The 19,157-nt window shown below is 42.1% G+C and overlaps 2 protein-coding genes across 3 annotated transcripts; one reads left to right on the plus strand and one right to left on the minus strand.

Moving 5' to 3' along the window:
• The first annotated feature begins 821 nt into the window (after window positions 1-821).
• rmdn3 (regulator of microtubule dynamics 3) lies at window positions 822-10,257 on the plus strand. 2 transcript variants are annotated; one of them, XM_084000357.1, is made up of 12 exons: window positions 822-1,449; window positions 2,481-2,670; window positions 3,673-3,816; window positions 5,404-5,758; window positions 6,478-6,580; window positions 7,103-7,163; window positions 7,284-7,359; window positions 7,851-7,928; window positions 8,023-8,121; window positions 8,692-8,745; window positions 9,245-9,325; window positions 9,570-10,257. In XM_084000357.1, exons 1-12 carry the CDS (start codon window positions 1,242-1,244, stop codon window positions 9,627-9,629), a joined length of 1,509 nt encoding a protein of 502 aa, XP_083856483.1. In that variant the 5' UTR covers window positions 822-1,241; the 3' UTR covers window positions 9,630-10,257. The 2 variants fall into 2 exon arrangements, with proteins under 2 accessions (XP_083856483.1, XP_083856484.1); XM_084000358.1 differs by lacking the exon at window positions 3,673-3,816.
• A 1,770-nt stretch (window positions 10,258-12,027) lies between these two features.
• rad51 (RAD51 recombinase) lies at window positions 12,028-17,888 on the minus strand (the record flags this gene model as incomplete). Its single annotated transcript, XM_084000637.1, has 10 exons — window positions 17,866-17,888; window positions 17,253-17,353; window positions 16,870-17,007; window positions 16,327-16,444; window positions 16,087-16,178; window positions 15,290-15,384; window positions 15,075-15,188; window positions 13,421-13,550; window positions 13,161-13,282; window positions 12,028-12,151 (listed from the first exon to the last, which is right to left on the minus strand). The coding sequence occupies exons 2-10, from the start codon at window positions 17,334-17,336 to the stop codon at window positions 12,028-12,030; spliced, it is 1,017 nt and encodes a 338-aa protein (XP_083856763.1). The 5' UTR covers window positions 17,337-17,353; window positions 17,866-17,888.
• Between the last annotated feature and the right edge of the window lie 1,269 nt (window positions 17,889-19,157).

Raw genomic sequence — 19,157 nt, forward strand, 5'->3', positions numbered from 1 at the left:
CACAAAAAGAAACTTGAAAAGTTCTTAATTAAAGTTGTATGGACCAATGACACAGAAATCAACTTTTAAAAATAACAGGAATACATACAACAGAAAAAAAACCCAGCATAGAGATCAGCATGTCCGCTTGTATGGCTGCCAGTGGAACTGACTGGCAATTATTGATAATGTTAGAGCTGAGATGAGCAACAGATATCTACCGGAGCAGAGCAGTCTGTAGCGTTAAAAACAGGAACAGCAGGAAACTGACACTGAAAATATAGTCAAAGCAACAAAAGACCTAAAGGCAACTTGACCTAAAAAAACAACACAATGCAGGTTTGGCAGTGGCATGGTAAAATGTGACCCTGGAGTTCAGATGAGTCTTAAGACCCACACTGGAGGAAAAAAAAAAAAGAGATTTCGAGAAAGTCATATTGACTATAATGGGGGGTTACAATTTTGAGAATAAATATAACATTTCATATTTTATTACAAGAAGTCGCAATATAGGCTAATGAGAATAAGCCTAAATTGTAATTTTAGGGGGAATATCAGGAGCTTTAAAACACAGAGCCAGTGTAAAATTATACTTTAGCTTAGGTTTCACTATAAGGAGTTTCCTCATCTTTTGACATGGATTGAGTCCAGTCCACTGCTGTATTGTTTGACTGACTAAGCAGCCACAAGAAACAGCTCAGCAGCTTCACTGTTATCTCAACGATGCTGAAGTTAGCTTCTGATTGAGCTGCCGAATCGAAAGCTAACTTCAGCGCCGTCAGCTCGCGGACGTTACTTCCTGTGACGTCACGCTGGCTCATTGACAGCAGTGGTGCTGATGTGAAGCAGCTAGCAGCCTCATAAATGTCTTTACAGCATCACTACGGCTGGTCGCACGGCCTTTGAACGTCTTGACATATTATAAATATACTCATTTAGCTTTGAAAACGTGTCGTCGAAATATATGCGCGACGTGCCAAAGGATTTTTCGTTTGTTTATCATTTCGTTAAGCTTATTAAAAGTCGTCATCGTGTTATTATCAGTGGACGCCGTAGGCTAATAACACCAGGCTAACGGTGAGCGTGCGACGCAGCAGCCGTGTTTTTCTTCACGAAGGGTCGTTCACGTCCGCAGACACGCAGCTGGGGGGCTGAGGGTCATCACCGGGCGGCAGGCATGGTGGTGGGAAACACACGCAGGTGGCCTCGACTGTGAAACGTGACGGTAACGTGAGCTTGTTGTGACCGAGGAGCGAGGAGACATGAACGCGCCGCTGGGCAGGAACGGGTTAATCGGTCTGGCTGTCGGAGCCACGGCCGGACTGGGTTTGATCGCCTTCATCGTTTACAGAGAGATCAGCAGGAGGAGGTCCCGGAGCGCGGTGCTGGAGGCCCACCCGGCCCTGCGGCTGCTCGACGGGGCGGATGGAGCCGCGGCCGCGCTGCTGCAGGAGCCGATGGACGCTCAGGGTGGGTTGGCCCGGCCCGGCTCGGCTCGGCTCGGCTCGTCTCTGCCTGGTGCCGAAAACATGCACGTGTTTCTGCCATAGGCTGCAGTGCTGCACGCGTTTTAGTCCAAAGTCCACGCAGGTTCAAGGTTCAAGAGTCTTTATCATCCCCTAGGGGCAATTAGTTTCACAGCAAGTAGTGAAAAACAACAACATTGTGCCACTTAACCGTGACAGCAGCTTTGTCCAACTGGGGTCACACTTTTGAGTGTTTTTGCATGTTGCTTTTTGTGTTAACCTTAACCTTACCATCCAGAAAGTGACAGTTAGCCTGACAGTATTTGAAATCATGACTCATTTCTGTAGTTACTATTATTGTGGAGTTGTGAAAACTATATAGCCTATAATATAATTAAAGGAACAACTCAGTCTGGGATCTCCACCATTGCTCCTGCTCTCACCATTCATAAGACTAAAGGATGTAACAGCCAGCCTGGCAAGTTGCAGGTACTTGACTCATAAAGATGAAGTGTCTCTCCAAACCACTGGGCTCTAGACGCTACATCCAGGCTTCTTCGTCTCAGCAGATCTGCCTCATCCATCAACGCCTTCAAGTCTCAGTTCAAAACATTTTCATTATCTTTAGTGTTTCAGTGAAGTTTGAGTTTCTCTGTGCTGATGGTAATTTACTTGGTGTTGTTCAGCACTTTGATCAACTGCTGTGTGTGTGTTTTTTTATACATCAAATTCCCTTTGATTTGAAAGTTCCTGTTTAAGGCTTTTGAACCACTCTTAGTTTGACTCCTCACCTGGGTGTAGCATTGGTTCAGCCTCCCAGGTACATGGCAGCCCCAGACTCCTTTATGTCAGATTTGGAGGAGGCCAAGGGCAGATCCAAGACATGTCGGAGGAATTATATGTTCCATCAGGGATATAGAAGCTGGAGGATGAAGATGGGGAGAACCCAGACCTGGAAATACAGTAGATGGATCGATGTACAGTAAAACCAAAGTCCTTGTGTCTAACACCCTGTGTCCCTGTCTCCTCCTCCAGAGGCCGAGGCCCAGCAGCAGGCTCTGGCAGCTATGGAGGCGGTGGTTCAGGGCCTCTCTCCAGAGCAGCAGCTGGAGCTCAGGAACCAGCTGGATCAGGTGCTGAACTGCGTGTCCTCGCTGCGCTCAGAGGTGGCTGAGCTGAGGGGCGGCCTGCAGGACATCGCCCTGCAGATCATCCAGGATGTCAAGTAAGTGACAATGAGGGTAGCTGTAGCTGTGCACTTCTATAGAGTATGATACCACATGTTTTGGCTAGAAACAGATAAGAAAACAAATAAGGGATATAGATAAGAAATGACTGGGATTCAGAGATCCACTTGTGCATATTGTGGGAGAGCACAATGAATTATATATAAAAATATTTTCCTGTCGGTGTGATGGGATATTTATTATTGTAAAATGGATTCAAAAGTGTGTAGTGATGTATTCCTCGATGCAATGGTATACTTACAGCAGGGCTCCAGTAATAAATATGTCCTTTTGGAGTCTCAGGGAGTACGTAGCTTGTTCCATCTGATATATTTACTTTATCTGCTCAGTCCACATGTTGTATGTTGGAGGATTGGACTTCAACCATCCTACTGTGATGCATTTAATTGCAGTAGCAGTATTTTTATTTTTCAGCTCTTGCTTTAGTGCCTTTCAGTAATGGGTCCAGTAGAGGTGACAACTGTAATGTTTTCATCAAATACTTCTTTGAGTTTCTTCCCAGAGTATTTTCAATTAAAGGCATGACCAAAATATCTGGGTCTGGTTGCTACTATGTGGGCCACAGTTTCTCCACCAAGTGTGTATTGCTCAATTTAGCCATACTTTCTAGTGTCCCAAAGAATCTCATAATTACTTTCTATCTAAATTCCCTCTACACATTTGAGTTGGTTGCTAAATGTGCTTCAGTGCATATTTCTTCCCACATGTCCTGTGATATGTCTGAGTTTCCCATCTCTCCTTTACCTGTACTGTATTATTCAGATTCATTCCCAGAAATATTTGGGAACAACAACTTATTAATTTCTTGTCCCAATTCCTTTTTTAATACTTGAATCAACTGGTCTTCAGTTGGTGTGGGCTTAACAACTTTGACCCATTCTTTATGTTTTTAATAAGAAATCTCTTAACAATAAGTAGCTGAAGACATCTGTGTATGGGAGTTTAAATCCCTCCCCTGACTGTGTCCTCTCTTCTTTCAGAAAGGGAGTGGAGGACAGTCAGCGGCTGCGTCGGCGCCGTCACACCGTCCACAGAGAGCGAACTGATTCCAACAGTTCCAGCTCCATCTATTTCACAGCCAGCCAGGGCATGGCCAGCGCATATGATGAGACCAGTGAGGGAGGGTATGCGCTGTTTTCACTAGTTTCTTTTGTTTAGTTTTGGTCTATTCTTCTTTTCTGGTGTCACTCTCATGATGATAATAATTCCAGTTCATACATAATGTCCAACACCTGACCCATTGACATTGTGGAGAAAATGGCAAGTGCAGCTTTAAAGTTGTGCCTCCATCATAGCAGCACGAGCAACGGTGTGTGATTTCCCGTAGTGCTCTCTGTAGCACCAGCTCAGGCTCATCCAGCTTGTGGGTGTTGTTGATTGGCTTTTTAAGCTTAATCAACTAATTCGTGAAAGACAATTAGAGACAGTTAAATGGTGCCATGTGTGACTACCTCTAAGTAAGTCTCTGACTGAGACTCAATCCTGTGGACACTTTAGAACGGAAATAATACTGTTTCAAAACATGTCGAGTGTAACATAATAATGGTCTGACTCATAAAGTAATTTTGTGCAGTCCTGCTGTTCAGTTTGCTGTGGCTGTGAACACACTGTAAGACCTAAGGCGATGCAAGGCAAGTTTATTTGTGCAGCCCATTTTACACAGCGCTTTACACAGCTTCATAACAACATCCTCTGCCCTTAGACCAGTTGTTCTTTTTTGGCTCATGACCCCATTTTGAAATCACAAATTTCAGGCGACCCCCGATCACGTGCAGTCATGTGATCGCGGCCGTCAATCATGCGTCAGCTCAGATGTTTTTATATGCGGCATTTTAATTGAACTCCATTTATATTTGAGAAGGTGAAAGTATAGAATACAGTTGTTTAAGATTGTGTGTGGTATTTTTAATCATAATTTTAAAAAGAATAATAATTAGTTAAGAGTATTTTTATCAGTAATTTTTTTTTTTATCAATTAGTAGACATTTCAGGTGACCCCATTTGAATTCCAAGCGACCCCAAGGTTGAAAAACACCGCCTTAGACCCTCACATTAACTGAGGAAAAACTCCCAAGATAACCCTTAACAGGGAAAAAATGGGAGAAACCTCAGGGTGAGCAACAGAGGAGGGATCCGTCGCTCAGGACGGGCAGACGTGCAATACAGTAGATGTTGTGTACAGACAAGAAAACAGTTTACAACATGGAATATGGAAAAACGTGGAAAATGCGATTGTTCAGTCAAGAGTGTATGTCAGGTTCTTGTTCTTGTTGCCTGTCCTGAATGTTTGTTAGAACTTCTTTGTACCTCTGATCCCTGTGTTTTGCTCTGTCGAGTTCTTACTTGTACTGTCTGTCTTATTTCACCTGTCAATATTGTGTCTGATTTTATGTCTGTCCTGTTATACCTGTGTCTGTCTAATTGTTATGAAATCTTCTTTATGTAAACTGCCAGAGGACTGCGGGTGAAAATTAGCTACTTGCTAATCCCGTCCTTAAAAAGAGAAAAGATCTGATGTTATTAATGTACATTATGTACATTTATCAGGTACACAGGAGGTGATAACAGACAATCCATCAAAAAGGAAAGTTATCAAAATAAACTACTTCATGAACTTCAAACACATTACATTGCTGATTATGCAGGACTGGTATTGTAGGAAACGCTGGTTAAAGTTTTTCACCCGAGAGTTTTTTTGTTTTTTTTCTCAGCTACTCCACAGCCTATGCTGAGTCCGACTACACAGACCGGGACACAGACAAAGAAGAGGGAGAGCAGCAGCCAGAGCAGGAGTCTGAGGAGGAAGAGGAAGACAGGAGCTGTGCCACAGTCCTCACCCTCCGCCAGGAAGACTCTCAGGAGGAGGAGGTGGGGGAAGACAGGGATCTGGGAGAAGAGGAGGACGATGAGGATGAGGATGATGATGATGAGGGGAGACTGCAGCTGGTGACTGAAGTTCCCAGTGGAGAGCTGGCTCTCCTCCTGGCTCAGAGTGACATCCTCCACACAGGAGATGCCAGGCTGAAGGCGGAGGGCTTTCGCCTGCTGCTGGACAACAGAGCAGAGGTGAGTGAACCGACTCGGTCACAGGGAAGTAAACTAGTGAGGACGCTATTGATAATGATGATTTACATTGCACTTGTCAGAATCAGAATCCCAAACCGTTGCTGGTTAAACTGTCAGAAAGAAGAAGTTTTATGACTTTTGTTGGCAATTTTGACATTTTACTGACAAATCAAGTGATCAGAAACACTGTACTTATTTATAGATGATCTGTTTTTTTATGCCATCCCCCCGTGTCTCTCCCCAGATTTCCTGTCTCTTATCCTGTAATAATAGAGGGATGAAAAGCCCAAATATAGCTTTAAAAATTAAGAATCAAATTGAATAGCAGCAGGAAGAATTAAAAGGAACTAGAAAAATTGTAATCATGAGCGTGATCACGATTGCTGCCAACATATTTGAGACTTTCAAGTGGGCCATGAAATGGAAATGTTTGGGAACTGCTGCTCTAAATTTTCCCCGTGGAAAATCAAGTCTTTCTCTTTTTTTTCTCACACTTGGGTGCACAATCACTGATTTTCATAAATTTGTTGTTGTGTTAAATATAAACTAAAACACCCTGCAGATGTTTTCTCCACTTTGTTGTAGCTGTTCAGACATTGGTTTTCTGTTGTCAGAAGGACAGTGGTCAGACGTCTGACAACACACATCAGCCTGGTCGGCTGTGTGTGTTCATTAGTGAATCCTCCTGAAAACTGACCAGTGGCTTTCTGACTCTGCAGTATGGAGACAGCAGGGAGTTTCTATGGCGACTGGCTCGGGCCTATAGTGACATGTACGAATCCACAGAGGACAAACAGGAGAAGAAGACCTATGCACAACAAGGTGATGGACACACACATAGATGTAATGATTACAATGAGATTGTCAGTGGAGCATGAACTGAAATTTGGTGTACTCACATTCTTTAAAAGCTATTTGAATAATAAAGCTAGACTCTTTAAATCAATTTATCATCAAGTAATCAGACACAGAGAGGAGATATGAGGAAGAACAAGGTCACTGATTGTGAGACTGAGGTAAAATCGTGCATCGATTTACTTTGTAACAATCACTGCAGATGTAAAGTGCAGCATGAACTTCACCTTCATGAAAAAGCTTGCAATGATGATAGTGAAGGAAGCTCTGTGAAACTGGCTGTTTCACCTTTTCACTTCACCGTAGCTTATTTGAACATGTGGTCAAGGAAACGTGCAAGGTGGCACATTGGTTTATAAAACCAATTTACTGTATGTTTAGGAAATGATGTATGGCTGATTTAGTGTGTGCTGATCATTTATGTATTTGAGTCCTGAAGTTTGCATGTCGGGGTTTTAGGGACTAACCTGTGAGTTGTTGCTGTTGCAGGTTGTGAGGAGGCAGAGCGCGCCCTGAAGAAGAACGGCCTGAGCGCCGAGTGTCACAAATGGTAAGGGGACGAGGGCGACCGAGCTTCACCCAACATCAGGATCTCACCTGTGTGTAGATGACTGTCCCACCACTGACCTCATACTCCAATGTCTCAGTTGTTGTGTGTTTGCGGCTGTAGGTTTGCTGTTCTGACGGGACTGAGCTCCCAGCACGAGAGCATGCACGGCAAACTCAAGAGCAGCCACATACTCAAGGTACAGTAGGAGCATTTAGAGCTCATGCAGACGGACACAGTAGTGACACATCTAGCTTTATTTTGATATGACCTTTATATTGTATGGAGCTTTAATATGAATATCTACCTTTATACTGCATGGCGATTTAATATAAACATCTACCTTTATACTGCATGGAGATTTAATATAAACATCTACCTTTATATTGTATGGAGCTTTAATATAAACATACTGTATGAACCTTTAATATAAACATCTACCTTTATACTGTACAGATCTTTAATATAAACATCTACCTTTATATTGTACAGATCTTTAATATAAACATCTACCTTTATATTGTATGGAGCTTTAATATAAACATACTGTATGAACCGTTATAAAAATCAACCTTTATATTGTATGGAGCTTTAATATGAATATCTACCTTTATATTGTATGGAGCTTTAATATAAACATCTACCTTTATACTCTATGGATATACTCTATATACTCTTCTCTCCACTCAGGAGCATCTGGATCGGGCCATCGCCCTCCGAGACGACGACCCCATGTGTTTCTACCTGCTTGGCAGGTGGTGCTATGAGGTGAGACGGGAGCTGTGCTGATGCTGTGCTGCTTATTGTTGACCACAGGCAACCGGCACGTGTTAAATGTTTCCTGGTCTGTGTGTCTCTGCAGGTGGCCACTCTGGACTGGCTGGAGAAGAAGGCGGCTGCTGCCCTCTACGAGAGCCCCCCCTCCTCCACACTGCATGACGCCCTGGAGAACTTCTTGAAGGTAGACACACACACACACAGGCGGTCACACATAGTCTGCTACTGCTGACAGTGTTTTTAGACCTGTATTTGCTCTGCTCTGGTCCAAGTTGGCGGTTAGTCCAGCTACAGCAGGTACACCTGGCTGCAGCAGCTGGGCCTCGTAGTCCAAGTGTAGGTCACATTGAAGTTGGTTGATGGTCTCCTGTGGAGCCAGTACAGTGGTTGGTTTCCTCTGTCAGTAAAGTTTGTTTTGAATAAACACATTATAAGGACAGATGATGAAGCATTTTCAGTCAAAAAAGAGAGCATTGTTGTTTTATTTCTCTTTTTTTTACCTTTATATATTCAAGAAGAGGTGTGCAGGAATACAAACAATTAAACGGATGTGATAATGAAATGCAAAATGATAATGATCCTGCACAGCTAAGGGGAACAGGTGCAGCTCGTGTCTAGAAACTATATTTTAAGTTTAAAACCAGACAAATGGATAAGAGATCCCATCAGGTCCTTCCAGGACCATGGTCCTCCTCCATCCTCTTGTTTGTATGCTGCTTGTGAATATGACACTTTTTGTCTTGTGAACCCACAGGCAGAAGAACTGAGTCCAGGTTTCTCCAAGACGGTGAGACTGTACATCGCAAAGGTAACACGACACCTGCACAGGGACCTTTTACTGTGTGCTTATCAAACACAGTGACCATCTGAACACAGTCAACATCAATACAGCCACCAAGTTGTTTGATAACTGTGGTTGGTGTGACACCATGTCCAGACTAATCAGTTCATCTGTGAGTAAATCTCACAATGAAGTCGTGGTTCATTGTTTTTCTTTTGTTTGTATGGCCCAAAGCATCATGGGAAACTGTAGTTTAAACCTTGACCCATTGATAACAAGTAGTGCCCTCCCTAATGGTCACAACATTTTGACTTAAACTTTTATGAGACAACAACATTCTCCTGTTCATTCGTAGATTAAAAAAAAAAAAGAATTTAATCGAAGACGAGAGTGGAAAAATAGAAACAGGAGAAAGTTCAGGATGTTAAAATGAAACAATTATCTATTTTCTATCTTTCCTTCACTTTCTCGTCATCAGTGTGTGTCGTGTTGGAAACTTACTGCTGTGTTGTTTGACTTGTGTCAGTGTCACCGGGAGCTGGGAAACGTCTCTGAGGCCACAAACTGGACCAGGCTGGCTCTGAAGATGTCCATCAATACTAATGATGTGAGAGCACACACGAACCCCGATGGAATGAGGACACGTCCATTTAGATATCCACATTTCACTGTGCTAACATTGATTTAGAACATCTGAAGACATTTGGTGCTACCACTTATCAATAACTGAAACCCTAGAGACCTGAATTATTTCCACACAAATACAAATGGCAAATTGATGAAGGATGAAAGAAGGAATTTTAATTTAAGTTTCAAATGTGAGACTAACCTCTTTTCTTTTCTGTTCCAAGGATGAAGAAACGTCTAAACTGGAGTCTGAGCTTCGCGCCTTGGTCGACACTACATTTTGAACGAGTTATTTCCACTGAGGTCCAGCCGATGGAGCCACTGATTGGCTAGTGGGGCCACCCCCAATCTGTGACCATCCAATCAGATGTGCTGTGCAAACGGCACACTTAATCTTCATTCCCCTCTAATGTGGATATTGTTGTTTTGCTATCACTGTGAAATGATTTGGAGTTTACTGATGTTTATTTATTTATTTACTGCAAGCTTTATTACAGCTGATCTGAGTCGGTATCAGTGACTAATACAGGTTGTAGTGTATGTTTCAGGTTTTTAACCTTTTTTGCTTATTTAACTGACAATAAACAGAGGTAGGTTTTATCAATGGGCAGGAATAAGCCACCTAAATGGATAATGATGATTATGATAACATTATTACCTACAGTAAGTACCAGGATGACACACACGGTTAAAAACAATAGGGGCCACTGTCCTACCTGGTGTTCAGTCTTTCCTCTAGCTCTTTCCACTACTGACCCCTGCTGGTCTCTGAGTGAGTTTGTTTAAATTTAATGTTTTCAACCTGTCTGAGTGACACTGAGTCTGGTAAAGAGTTATGTGTATGTGTTGTTTTCAATTATTAAATCGACTCATGGAAATTAAAGCGCCAGTATTTGAAGTGGTTGTTGTATAACGTTGTCTACTCGCAAATCTATTCAATAAAGAAGCTTGAGATATGAAGGAAATGGAGATGATGCCAACAGTTAGCCTGCCCTTGGATTTAGCAGAGTTTCATCAGTCATCAGCCTGTTGAATATCAAACACAGGCAAGCAGACAAGGGCTCCGTGGTCTGAAAAGATTTAATCACAGTGACAGACATCTGAAAAACCAGATACCATGAGACGGAAGATCAGTTTTTAGTTTTGCTTTTTACATTTCAGCCTTTTTTGCAGGTACTTACAGTGTGTGGAGAAGTGGACTAGAGCTCACACAGTCAGGATTTGAAAAGTGAAGATGAGCATGATGGAAAGATGTGAAGGTGTTCGTGGGGACTTGAGAATGTGACTGCTCTTATTCTAAGGTGTTTTTTTTGTTTTATTTAACTAACTTTATAAGACATAGATATAAAGATGATAGAAAAAAAGCGAGGGCTGAAATGTTTAAACATTTATGTACAGGTTATAATACTTTGTTATGATCATGTTAACTAGGAATTCAGTCATTTTGTTCTTCATGACTTCATGACTGGGGTCGCCTTCATGAATCTGTATTTATGAATTTGAAGCAGTCAAGTGCTCTGATGTCTCAGTGAAGGTGAATCTACACAATAGAGCATCATTTTAAATCTTTACATGTTGGTGCAGTATTTCTCCTATTCTTTTTTCTAAGTAGGGAGTAGTAGTAGTACCCCCGATGTTAGAGAAGAGGAGCAGCTCTGGTCATGATGCTACTCAGACTCCAGCTCATTTAACTCAGTTTAAAACTTCCTTATAGAAAAACAACCTTTCAACATCAGCCCTGTGTTGAGAGGAAAGGACACATCTGGAAGTACAAAGCAGCTGCACTGGACCACAGCCCTCAGTAAACTGACATGGAGCCTCCTGTTTGGCTGTGACTGTGAAAAGTCTCCTAATATTTGTGTCCCTTTGGTGGGATGTTGCCTTCATGGTCCACCACCTACCACTCTTCCTCAGCCATGCATGTGTGTAACTATCCAACAGCGTGGTAACGAGACACAATAAAATCTTTACATCATGATGATGACAAGTGGATTTAATAATAAAAGAAATTTAATTTACATATAAATCATAGAGCAAACACAAGTTATAAAGACAAACGTAGTCAGCAGACAGCGGTGACTGACAGGAAATGAGAACAACACTTTACATACATGAGTAGGTCTTTGTAGGAAAACAATATTTTGACTGTTCACTGTGAGGCGTCCAGAGAAGACAGCAGTCAACAGAAAGAGCATGAAGAGCAAAGAAAAGATAAACCCACTCACTATTTAATACAATTGTTTTTTTAACCTGTTACTGGTGTAACTGCAGAACTCCACTGCACTGCAACAACGAAAAGAAACTGGAGACCCTCTCTCTAATTATGATTTAGCATATCCTGAGTATGAGCTCTTACACTTTAAAAGTCCAATAAGTGATAAAGATGTTATTTTATGAATCTCTGAGATTTGCAGTATCTCCGAATTATGAGATACGTCAAAAGTAAGAGAAAATGTTGGTCTCCTTTTCCTTTTCAGTGCATTAAACTAAACTTTTCATCCTGCTGTTGCATCACTGAGCTCCAAGAAGCCAGATGTGCAGCTGGACAGTCTCAGAGTCCATGAAGGAGACGACTCATAATTCCTTCAATCATGAGGCCTTGTGTGACGGCAGCAATATGTGGCACTATAGTCCCAGAGGCAGCTTGTTTCTCAGCTCTCTGCTTCGTGCCCGTCCGTCCTCTCAGTCCTTGGCGTCGCCCACTCCGTCGGCATTGATGGCGAACATGGCTTCAGCCTCTGGTAGGCAGGGCGAGTCGTAGATCTTACAGATCCTCGTCTCTCCTCGGCCTTTCCTCAGATACAAACTGACAACAAGAAACTCTGTTTAATTGCTTTGTGTGTGTTCCCAACATTCAAATATACAATAAGTCAGTTATAGTAGACATAAGAACAACCAAACTTGGTGCCAAATTTCAAGAAGTTGCCTCAAGATGTCGCTGAGCTGTTGCATTCACGATCAATCAAACAGACAGAAATAGAAACACAATGCTGCAGCTGTCCACAGCCATCAGATACAAAAAAAAATGCTCACAATAATTTTCTGTCTATAGTGATCAATTTGACCAGATCAGATGTCCTAAGTGTTTTCTATTGTAATTACGGCCTGTGTTTTTTTTGTCATTTGTTAAAGCAGAAGTAAGCGGAATGTTTGTGTTAATATAAGTCTTAAATAGTTATATCTTCCGACAGCAATCACTTACATAGAGTGTTTGGTCTGAAACACGGGTCTGTCAGTCACTCTGCTCTGCTGTAAGCCGAGGAGAAAACTTTCCTTGTATCCTACAACCTTTATCCAATGAGGAGAGAGAGCGGCATAAAGGGGCGGTCCTCTCTGTGTGTGCAGCCAAGGGATGCGCATGAATGTGGTGACGTAGGGACGAGGGTGGGGACTGCTAACTCCATCGGCTGACAGGAAGTTAGCCAAAACGACCGGATCGCTTACTTCTGCATTAATTGTTATCAATCTAAGATCAATAAAAACTTGTGAAGACGTTACCGTGTATGAAACTGTGTCATCTGCATTGAAGTGATATTGTGAATGTTTTCCAGATGCACTAATATAAACTAGAAGAGAACGGCAGTGGTCCAAGAACAGATCCCTGACAAACCCTACACTATCAGTCAGAGTATCAATGAGGTAACTACTGATCTATCTCAGATCAGTTTTTGAGTTGACAGCACACAGTAAATTAAAAACCACCACTTCTGGAGAAACACCTTAAAGATGGATCTTATTGCACCATGTTGTGATAGACAGACTGTGATAGAGGAGGAGGGGAGTGAGGAACACTTATCCTTCACCGTATCACTCACCGTGTGGTGGAGGCGTGAGCCATGATGTTGCCACCGATTGGTTTTTTGGGATCAGCAGAGAACATGGCTGCTCCATCCACCTGTGCTACAACCTGGTTGGTTATCACCACGGCAACACCAAACTGTTGTGACAGAGACCAGAGAGAAATCCTCAGAGTTACAGACACCTACTTCTGAAAACATCTTGGGTCAGCAATCATGCATCACACGTGACGACACCAGAATAATACACATCACAGCATCCTGGGTCCAACACCCACCTCGTCGGCCAGTCTGAGCAGCATGCGGAGGAAACGTCCCAGGTGTCCCTGTCTGGCTGACAGCTCTCCTCTACCCGAGTAGTCTGTTCTGTAGAGAGCTGTGGCGCTGTCCACTATCAGCAGAGCGTACCTGACAGAGAAGGTGTGTGTGTGTTAGCTGCACGGATACACACCACCAGGACCTGGATCCTGCCCATTCATGTTGAAATACCACTGCAGTGAGTGTGGACATCATCAAGACACGGATATAAAAATACACAGAAGAGCAGAGTGCTTAAATGTAGCAGGGCTCAGAAAGACAACAATAACAACAAAAAACAGCCTCATCGTGCAGATTGATAATGTAAACTGTAATATAGACCTTAAAGGGATAGTTCACCCAAAATTCCAATTCCAATTTTTCTCGCGAGATTTGGACGGACCAGGAAGAGCAGTGCTGGGAGCTTCTGCTACAAACAAGCTTAAAATATATACTTATTTAATTTCTTTCGGAACAATTTCTCATGTTGGGGCTTCACTGCAAGAGGGACATTACAGACGAGCAGTATGGAGGTATTTGGATGTTTTTTGGTGTGTCTTTTTGGACAAAGAAAAGTGAGCTCCGTTCGCAACCGTCATATGGACATGCAGTGCTGCGCCGAGCCCCCCTGTAATTCAGAGAAGGCACGGAGGACTCAGAAACTTCTCTCGGCCCTTAGTCGACATGAGGGTGAGTAGATAATGAGTGAAATTCGAATTTTGAGTGAACTATCACTTTAACTTAAACCTTCATTATCAAGAACTACTGAGATGCAGACAAACTGCTCTGATGCTCTGACATTATCACATACGTTTCTTCATGGAGACTCTGAGGCTCCCTCCTCTTGATGTTCACCAATAATATAAAATAAGACCACTATATAACAGTGTGGAGGCACAATCACATCCATGATACTGCAACAACCTGTCACTGTATCGGGGGAAACATCAACATGAGAGGAGCAGCATGGGAATACAGGAGCTACACAAACTGATCTAGAGAGAAGTTGACGGTATGAAGAACTTGCCGGATCTAATTTAGGCCGTGGAGATGTGAGTCTGCTCTGCTTCCTGTGGTTCTACGCTGGTTTTAATTTTACAGTACGAAACAGCAGCTTCACATGAGCAGCAGCCTGAGGCCTTCACCAGTCAAACCCACAGCTGTGAAACTGTGGTCATAAACAAATACCATCCTGATCTATAATAAACTTGGCTGATGTTAGTTTTGAGGACTGACACTGGGTGGATTGGGGTTAGAATATCAAGAGAGCCAATCAGATCAAACAGAGGAGGGTTTGTCATGTGTTGCTTGGAGAGCAACCAACACCTAACCTTATACCACTCCACACAAAAGGTCACCTATTCTGAGGTTAAAAAAAAAAGAAAACTAAGGCAACAAGTTTGTACCTTTAAATAATCATTTGCATAATCATGTTTTTTTTATAACTACAGTATTAAAGCCTGGAGTTCTGGTTAAAGCTATCCTGTGAGGTCACACAGACCTTTGATGACCATAATTAAATTTTAATTTAATTTCATCTTGGAAACAATGTGTCCAGCTCTGAATTAAATCTATGATTATGATCACACAACACCATGTGAGGTAGAAGTTAATACTCTGAAAGCACAAACTGACCTGGACTCAGCCATCATGGCAGAAGCTTGATACAGCAGCTGGGTCTGATGATCTGTGTTGAAAGCCCGAGCGTAAGCCACGTTGTCGAGAACGTCGCTGCCGACCAGCCCGTACCTGACAACGGAGAGAGAGGGAACGTCACCACATGAAACATTAGACGTGGCCACGGCGTGTTTCAGGCGGCGGCGTGCATCAGATGACGAGTGACGACTCACCTCTCAGCTACGGCAAGAAGTCTCTCTGGTCTGAAGGTTCCCTCTGTGTCGATGTACATAGCTTTACCTTCTCCACCGCCCTGATCGATGGGCAGCTGTGGACACGAAGGACACTCACGTCATTTCGAATTTTTAAGCACCTGGTGGTGTGGGCTGAGATTCAACTGTATATACACTGACAAAATATCTGCTAGGCAGGACAACTTTAATGGATATTTAATTCTATTAAATAAAAGGAATGTTTAATGTTTTAAAATGAAATAAAAACATACAAAAATGTCACTGTGATAAGACATTGAGAGGAAATCTTATGTTGTTGCCAGCCTGTGGTCCTTGTTTGCTACTTCAGTGTGACTGTGTTTGAAGATAACATCCAAAAACTGAAGCGTCAGATGGAAAAAGTCAAGAGAGAGACGGTGAATTGGCCTGAATGGTTGGCTGTTACGATGATGATGATGATGATGATGATGATGATGATGATAACAAGTTTATTCTTTTATGAGGGTGGATGTGGGTAACTAACATTTCTGAGATTTTCAACAGGGACAGGCACCTGGCAGCACAAATACCACTTAATCCTAATTCTTTACTGCATGTCAGCCTCCCTTTCCCTGATTTTCCCATCAATCTCTCACTGCATCAAAAATAAAGTCAAAAAAGGTCAAAAAAATATCTAATAAAAAAGAAAAGGTTGAGAACCACAAACTTACTCCTGATATGATTTTTTTCCCCCTTTCCTAAAAATTTAACGACAGGGTTTCTTTGCCATCGTCCTAGAAGAATAACTCTGACGGTACCTGACAGGTGACAGCGAGTGTGTGACACAGCTGGGTCTTTCCCGTGCGAAACTCTCCAAACATCTCTGTGATGGAGCCCGTCTCAATCCCACCTGCGGAGAAAACAGGAAAACTAATGAGCTCCTATCTGGAACGACTGCCTTGTTCACCTAACACAACCTGAGTTAAATGAACTCAGACTGTTTTTCCACAAAATTCAGCTCGGATCATCACAGTGAACATTGTGATGGATGTTCAGACCTTGTAGTAGTTTGTCCAGCTCCTTGGAACCTGTGGAGACCTGGATGATCTCTGCTCTCCTCTGGTGAAACTCAGTGGCTGTGGTGAAGCCCATAGGCACCAGTTTGGCTGCTTCAGTCTGGCAAAGGCAGAAAACATTAAACATTAAATTAAAAATAATATAGTAATACACTTCCCCCACCCCCTTCCAATGATTAAATGAAATGTCTGCAGTTCAAATACATTTTAAGTGTAAACAAATGTTTTTCCTATAACATGATCCAGAGATGCTAAGTTAACCCAACCATGCTTGTGATGTTAGCAAGTGCTGAGACGAGTGAGTTGGACAGGTTTCAGTTTGGCAATGTGTGTTATATTTTATGTTTCTTTTTTATATTTTGAGTTTACAACTCTAACACAATAAAAAAGCCGTGATAAAATCAGAGCAGTTGAGTGTCAATTCTTGTTGACGGGTGGAAATGTGCTTCTCCCATGAATATCACAGGGTGACGTGACGGTGAGACACAGTCACTCTTTGGTTAAGATCAGGCCGTTGTTTCTTACTAAAATTTTGTCAGCTTTGGCCTCACTGATGCCCTTGATGTTCAGCAGTTCCTTCTTGGGTGCGTAGGCCACTGCCTCGATGGTGTGGAAACCTGCTTCCTCCAGCTTCTTGATGTCGCTGGCACTGATACCAGATTGCTGCGATGGGAGAAGTAGAATAAGAGTCAGTCACACAACAAAAAAAAGGGTGAAAAAGTTGAACAATTGTTTTCTAACAAGGCTATATCTGCCAAGGGACGGACTTGGATCCATGTTTATAAATGGCAGCTTGTTCCTCAGACCAGTTGCTCTGCCAGACAGGAAAATGGTAATGGCATTTATTCCAGGATATACAACATTTCATAAACTGTCCATAAGGAACCAAATGAACTCAGACAACCTACCTCCAGTCTGCACAGAGGCTGTGGCCCGAAGTTTTCCTCCTCCTCCACCTCTGCCTCCACCCTGGCCTCACTCCTCATAGCCATGGTGTCAATATGAAAATCTGGTCCACATGAAGAAGAAGTAGCTCAGTGTTATCAAACAGGAGGCGCTGTGTACTACCATAAAATACTGTCAGGGATTCAGATCTCTGTCCCTTTGCTTTCCTCACACTTACTAGCACAACACCTGGGTCATGTTTCAACATAGTAACCGTCTTGGGCCATTGTTGTATTTACGAGATTGGATTATTTCCCCCCCCCCCCCAACAGACAGCTTCAGCCTGTTAAGACGAATTCAAGCAAACCTGCCAGTCAACACTGATAATGTTATGTAGCGCTACAACAGTAAACCGAGGGCAACTTTTAATGAAGCTCTTTAGCTTCGTTAGCGTTGGCGCTGTTTTCGCACCAGTTTGCAGCATTTACGCTGTGGAGCTATCGACCTGTTGTTAGCCGGAAGCTAGTTGACAACTCTCCTGCACGGCCAGCGAACACACATTCATTTTTAATGTCTTAGTTGTGTGTTATGTGTCATATGTGTGAGTCAGGAGAGTTATCTACAGACGGTACTGACCTGCTGTTGCTGCTTGTTTCTTCTCAAACTCCGCCGTTAGATAACCAAAGATCCCGCGCGCAGCACGCACAAATGACACGTAATGACGTTGTACGTAGAGACCAAGCCGTAACCATAGACTGTAAAAAGAAACCGTAACGGAATTGGCCGTAACGCACCATGACGTCAGCCACTGCCGTGTGAACTGTACCAGCTGTGCGCTGTAAACAAAAATGGATCAGTTTTAAAATTATTTTTACAAAACTGAGACTCTTTGTCGTGGCTGCTATTGAATTATTTTGGTTGGATATAGAATATTTCCGAAAGATGCCAATATACAATACATGTACCAATGTAAATAAATATTTACATTTTTTATTCCCTTTGTTGTATATATTTAACCTTATGGCAAGATAACTGTAGGTTTCTCTTTGAATAGGTTCTAATATTCTCTTTTTAGTTTCTATTTTTTTCCCTCAAGTATAAAGACAAAATATGAAAACTTTTCACAATCTCATAACTTCATTTGCAAAGTTGCATTCATAAACGTAACATTGCTAAACTGAGACCTGAGCCTCATGTTTTCAACAATTCATGTCATATTTCAATATCAAAACATAACCCCCTGTCTTCACAACACAATATGGGATATATTGATGTAATTCATTTTTATCTTAACAAGATCATAATAATAAAAAGCCATAATATCACAAATGATCATATTCTTGCTGCATTAAACATACAACTGCAGATAAACTTTTTTTTATTTTTACTCCATAATTAACCAGTATTTTAAAATTAATTTCTTAGAAATTACACTACTATTACTTTCATGATTCTGACTTGACTACTTCACAACAAATTCCTATGTAAGTAACACCCACTTCACTCATTTGTAATTTTTTCCACATTACTATACTATTACCATGTAAACACAAGGGACTGCAAATTAAAGCAGTAACTAAGCTGCAGCTGGATGAGGAGAACTCTCGGTGTCTGGGTCCAGGAGAGAGCGACTGGTAGGATCAAACACTGGAGGTTGGAGGACTCAGATGTTGAAGTTATGACAAGTTACAACTCACAATGAAACTGGCTCATCTGACCAAACCTCCTGTGGACTGGTAAAGCAAGGATTATTTTTGTAACTATGGATCTGGTACACACTCAAGAAAATGATGAGACAGACTCAAAACTACATCAAGAATGTCTTTATTATTAAAAGTATAGGATAAAAGTGTAGAAAAAAAGTATAATGGACAAATAAAAGTAGGAAAAAAGCCAGAGACATTTTAAAAGTATTGCACTTGTTGATT

This window comes from Trachurus trachurus, assembly GCF_905171665.1.
Source record: "Trachurus trachurus genome assembly, chromosome: 24".
Lineage (NCBI taxonomy): Eukaryota > Metazoa > Chordata > Actinopteri > Carangiformes > Carangidae > Trachurus > Trachurus trachurus.

Coding starts and splice junctions, on each gene's coding strand:
- rmdn3 (XM_084000357.1), top strand. CDS start 1,242: ATGAACGCGCCGCTGGGCAGGAACGGGTTAATCGGTCTGGCTGTCGGA. Junction 2,671..3,672: donor CAGATCATCCAGGATGTCAA/GTAAGTGACAAT, acceptor CTCTTCTTTCAG/AAAGGGAGTGGAGGACAGTC. Junction 8,122..8,691: donor CCCTGGAGAACTTCTTGAAG/GTAGACACACAC, acceptor GTGAACCCACAG/GCAGAAGAACTGAGTCCAGG.